General features: G+C 42.4%; 1 protein-coding gene across 1 annotated transcript in view; it reads right to left on the reverse strand.

The window, feature by feature from the left end:
• Positions 1-602: 602 nt before the first annotated feature.
• The window catches only part of LOC118419440, a 22,765-nt gene continuing 17,338 nt past the window's right edge, over positions 603-6,029 (reverse strand). The window contains exons 4-6 of the mRNA XM_035825807.1: positions 2,498-2,648; positions 1,908-2,008; positions 603-1,512 (exon numbers count right to left, since the gene is read on the reverse strand). Of these exons, the coding sequence (XP_035681700.1) occupies positions 1,394-1,512; positions 1,908-2,008; positions 2,498-2,648 (371 nt within the window). The 3' untranslated portion in view covers positions 603-1,393. The remainder of the gene's footprint in view (positions 1,513-1,907; positions 2,009-2,497; positions 2,649-6,029) is intronic.

Below are 6,029 nucleotides of genomic sequence, written 5' to 3' on the forward strand. Positions count from 1 at the left end.
TGCAAATAGTAAGAAATTAGCTTGGTAAGACAGTATCTAACATTGAGTCTTTGACTTTGCTTGCTTGCCTGTGGTTGCTTTGATTAAAAGGGTTTAGAAATTTCGAAAGTCCCGCAAAGCTGGACACTGGGCTACGACGGGCACCAACGTCTGGATCTGCCTTGACGCTGCAATTTAGTTGTTACTTGACAGGTGGCATGGCGTACTTTATATTTGCTGCTGCTTTGTTACAAACCTGAAAACGCTTCTTTTTACTTTATTGCGCGAAAATTGTAACAGGTACAATGTATGGCAATCTGTATATACACAGGAGTTCAACTATGTACTATTGTTAGAATCTAATAACTAATGTAATCTAATCTAACAGCATAGACTATGTAAGTTAATGTTATACAAGCTAATGCTTCAGAACATTAAGTCAATATAGCATTGTCTCGTTTTTGCAAGGAGTTGTGTATAAAATGGCAAACGGGACACCCGGACAGGCTATCTGAAGAACTCGATAACTAATGTGTACTACTTACACTACTTACACAATAGGCCGGTGTATGTATGTGTGTGTCATCAAGAAACAGTTCAATAAACAGAGCGTAGTTCTGAACTCGGTTTATCAACAGCGTGAAAACTTTAATAGGCAAAGCCATGAAAGAATATGAGCTGACCAGCGCTGAGCTATTTTACGTTATCATTGCCACTTAGACTGATAACAGTATCATTGTCAAGAACAGCAACAAAGGGAAAATAACATTCCTACAAGAGTTGACGTCGCCAATTTTACTTAAACAATACTTGAAGCATCAGAGTTTCCTCACTTACATCTCATATACAAACATGGATTCTAAACCATGCATTGTTGGATATTTTACCAAGCTGACCGTTATATAATCCACTATTTGCACACTTGCACTCACTAGCAACAAAATAAAGAACATCCCGTCGAAAAAAAACCCGAAGAATTATCATGTGCGTTTATCTACCTTTTTAATACCGTTGTTTAATATCGAACTATATAAAATTTGAATCGCTCGCCACACTGTTCCCATGTAAAAGGATAACTACCGAAGACGAAAGTTTTGTGAAAGAATCCAGAATCTACAATATGTCTCGACAGGGACGGCGGGTGGTATACGCTCTCAGGCACCTTTAACCCCTCCTGACGTCACGTGTACGTAATGTCACGTGTTTGAATCAGTGGGTCATTCACCCTGAGTAAGGCCGTAATTTCGGTGAGTTTGATAGTGTTGAGTTGGATCAGTGTGACGTTTCACACAAAAGGAGTGATTACTGTTGATTTTCCGCCGTCTTTTCTAAGCTGCTCATCAGTAAGGTAGGTTCGGGAAGATGAAGGTCACACAGAGGATGAAGGTCACACAGAGGACGCAGCTTCACCCGTTCAGCCCCTCCAGCCCACCAACATGGCGGTCAGCAGAGCGCCGAGGAGGACGTCGATGCAGAGGCGACACCTAGCGGCCACGTTGGTGTATTTCTCACAGGCCTGTGGGGGCTCGGCAGCTGTAAAATGGAAGTAATTTCATTCTACATTAGTTTATTTTGTTCGAGATAATCTGGGGAAAACAACAGCAAAGTAAAAACCAGCTGGAGGACATACAAGATTCGGAAGAGGCAATGATACATACAAACGTCGTATGGCAGCTATTATAAGGCAACAAATTGATGAAATTGGGAGGCAGTTGCGTACGTATGTGTTACAGTTACACGATTCGGACGTAGAACTTGTAGTCGATGGTCCATTCTGTCATAGTCTCACTGAAAATCGCACAACAAAACCCTTTGACTGCGACTCCATACTTATCTCCAAGCAGATCTTTGGAGGGGGCGCAACGGTTTCTGACTGGGCTGTTACGTTACGATCTGGCCTCCAAAGATCTGCTTGCAACACCACTTACAGGCCTGAGACTTGTACTGCTCATACTGATCCTGTCCGGTGGCCATGCACTCCATGGTCTGGGAGGCGTCCTTCACACAGGTGTCCATCGTTGGATACAGCCTGTGGACGACACACAAGTAAAGCATCACACACTGCGCAGTAAGTTAGTTACGAAGATGCTAGAGAAAATGACAACAGCTTCAAATCAAGACGAAAAAGAAACGAAACGTCGCACGGTATCGCGCCAAGGAGGTTAAATAATTGCTTTCCAAATAACTGCCAGAAGAGGTACTGCGCCTGCGTGTATTTTTTTAGATAGAACTAGGGATGGGTTATAGTAAGAGCTGCCTCTCCTCCGAAAATTCGCTCAGGCCCTTGCTTGAAAATTACTTATGGCAATGGGTCGCGGCAACACGCACGTCCAAGAGTGCGACACACTTCTTGCCCCACAGGTATACTGGAATTCTCCCAGCGGCATGGGGCGTAACACCGGAAAAGACACGCCTCTATCCCACTTACTAGACTGAGTTTATACAATCTCTCGCTGGCAGCGGTTGTTAATGCAGCCGGCTGCTAGGAGCGCGATTTTAGTCAGGCTAGCCCACTCACATGCAGAGCTGCTTGAGCTCCGCCTCGCCAGGCTCGGGCGCTCCCGGGGCGAAGATCCGGGTGATGGTCTGGAGGGCAGGCGCCGTGCAGTTGGTGATGATCTCAGCACAGTTCAGAATGTCGTCAATACTCCCAGCGGCTGGAGATGGTACTGTTGAGGATATAACACGGCTTTGTTAGAAGAAAGAAGAATGAAAATGTTGTCTATTAAAACGGGATACATTTGCAGTTGCTAAAGCGCCACCTACATCGGCTACTTATAGCGGTGATGAGAGAGTGGGGTAAGGAGCGCTCCCGGTGCCAGCCATATGGGGAGGACAGGCCGGGGAGAGTAGGCCGGGGAGAGGGGGCCAGACTATACCATTGTACCTGTAGGGGAGAAAGTACAGCATTATTGCAATCACTTCTATGTCCTCTCAAACACATTTCTGGCTAGCTATGGCCCGTTTTGGAAGCTAAAATATGACATTTCTTGGATTACCACATACTTATGCTATGGCAAAGTCGGGACTCTTAGTTAAACAAAAAACAACAAAATTATATAAACCTCTAACAGCGACACCTACCGGAGTGAGTGTCCTTTCTTACTGTCTTGCAAAATCCTACATTTTTACCGAACTAACAGCCTCATCGACATTAAACTAAACATAGAAGTTTGTCTAAACTCATTTCAAGTGTACTAAAATGTCAACGCGTCGTACTTCAAGTGACAAATTTAACAGACAGCAAGGCGTAATAACGTCAGAGTGCCATAAAGTTGACATATGCGGTCATATGGAAGCCAGAGCGGGTTTCAACCATTTTAATCGCATTAATAGCTTCATCGACAATAAACTAAACATACAACTTCAACCAAACTCTTTTCAATTACACCAGTGTGTCTACGCTACGTACTCAAAGTGACAAATTTAACAGACATCAATGCGTAATGACGTCAGGGTACAATAAAGTTGACATATGCGGTCAGAGGGAAGTCAGGCCGGGTTTTCCATGCTATTGACCTAATTGAAAATTCATATACAATACACTAAACATACAACTTCAACCAACCCCCTTCTGTTTACACCGGAGTGTCTCCGCTACGTATTACTAGTCTCAAATTTAACAGACATCGAGGCGTAATGACGTCAGAGTGCCATAAAATTGACATATGCGGTCAGAAGAAAGTCAGGGCGGGTTTTCCACTGTTTTGACCTAATTCAAAAAGTCACAGACAATAAACTAAACATAAAACTTCGACCAAACTCTTTTAAAGTACACCGGCGTGTCTACGCCACGTACTCAAGGTGACAAATTTAACAGACATCAATGCGTAATGACGTCGGGGTACCATAAAGTTGACAAGGAAATCATGGCGGGTTTTCCACTGTTCTGACCTAATTCAAAAAGTCATAGAGTGATAGACAATAAACTAAATATACAACTTCGACCAAACTATTTTTCATTACACCGGTGTGTCTACGCTACGTATTCAAAGTGACAAATTTAACAGGCATCAATGCGTAATGACGTCGGGGTACCATAAAGTTGACAAGGAAATCATGGCGGGTTTTCCACTGTTCTGACCTAATTCAAAAAGTCATAGAGTGATAGACAATAAACTAAACATAAAATTAAACTTCGACCAAACTCTTTTTCATTACACCGGTGTGTCTACGCTACGTATTCAAAGTGACAAATTTAACAGACATCAATACATGTACGTAATGACGTCAGGGTACCATAAAGTTGACATATGCGCTCAGAAGGAAGTCAGGGCGGCTTTTCCACTGTTTTAACCTAGTTCATAAAGCCATAGACAATAAACTAAACATACAACTTCGACCAAACTCTTTTCCATCACACCGGGGTGTCTACGCCACGTACTCAAAGTGACAAATTTAACAGACATTAATGCGTAATGACGTCAGGGTACCATAAAGTTGACAAGGAAATCATGGCGGGCTTTCCACTGTTTTGACCTAATTGAAAGGGTCATTGACAATAAAGTAAACATACAACTTCGACCAAACTCTTTCCATTTACACCGGGGTGTTGACGCTACGTACTCAAAGTGACAAATTTAACAGACATCAATGCGTAATGACGTCAGGGTACCATAAAGTTGACAAGGAAATCATGGCGGGTTTTGTTTTGACCTAATTGAAAGGGTCATTGACAATAAAGCAAACATACAACTTGGACCGAACTCTTTTAGATTACACCAGTGTGTCTACGCCACGTCACTCAAAGTGACAAATTTAACAGACATCAATACGTAATGACGTCGTCAGGGTACCATAAAGTTTACATATGCGCTCAGAAGGAGGTCATGGCGGGTTTTCCACTGTTTTGACCTAATTGAAAGGGTCATTGACAATAAAGCAAACATACAACTTGGACCGAACTCTTTTAGATTACACCAGTGTGTTTACGCCACGTACTCAAAGTGACAAATTTTACAGACATCAATGCGTAATGACGTCAGGGTACCATAAAGTTGACATATGCGCTCAGAAGGAGGTCATGGCGGGTTTTCCACTGTTTTGACCTAATTGAAAGGGTCATTGACAATAAAGCAAACATACAACTTGGACCGAACTCTTTTAGATTACACCAGTGTGTCTACGCCACGTACTCAAAGTGACAAATTTAACAGACATCAATACGTAATGACGTCGTCAGGGTACCATAAAGTTGACATATGCGCTCAGAAGGAAGTCAGGGCGGCTTTTCCACTGTTTTGACCTAGTTCATAAAGCCATAGACAATAAACTAAACATACAACTTCGACCAAACTCTTTTTCATTACACCGGTGTGTCTACGCTACGTACTCAAAGTGACAAATTTAACAGACATCAATACGTAATGACGTCAGGGTATCATAAAGTTGACATATGCGCTCAGAAGGAAGTCAGGGCGGCTTTTCCACTGTTTTGACCTAGTTCATAAAGCCATAGACAATAAACTAAACATACAACTTCGACCAAACTCTTTTTCGTTACACCGGGGTGTCTACGCTACATACTCAAAGTGACAAATTTAACAGACATTAATACGTAATGACGTCAGGGTACCATAAAGTTGACAAGGAAATCATGGCGGGTTTTCCACTGTTTTGACCTAATTGAAAGGGTTATTGACAATAAAGCAAACATACAAGTTGGACCGAACTCTTTTAGATTACACCAGTGTGTTTACGCCACGTACTCAAAGTGACAAATTTAACAGACATCAATACGTAATGACGTCGTCAGGGTACCATAAAGTTGACATATGCGCTCAGAAGGAAGTCAGGGCGGCTTTTCCACTGTTTTGACCTAGTTCATAAAGCCATAGACAATAAACTAAACATACAACTTCGACCAAACTCTTTTCCATCACACCGGTGTGTCTACGCTACGTACTCAAAGTGACAAATTTAACAGACATCAATACGTAATGACGTCAGGGTACCATAAAGTTGACATATGCGCTCAGAAGGAAGTCAGGGCGGCTTTTCCACTGTTTTGACCTAGTTCATAAAGCCATAGACAATAAACTAAACATACA

The sequence above is a fragment of the Branchiostoma floridae genome, chromosome 7 (genome assembly GCF_000003815.2).
Source record: "Branchiostoma floridae strain S238N-H82 chromosome 7, Bfl_VNyyK, whole genome shotgun sequence".
NCBI classification, from domain to species: domain Eukaryota; kingdom Metazoa; phylum Chordata; class Leptocardii; order Amphioxiformes; family Branchiostomatidae; genus Branchiostoma; species Branchiostoma floridae.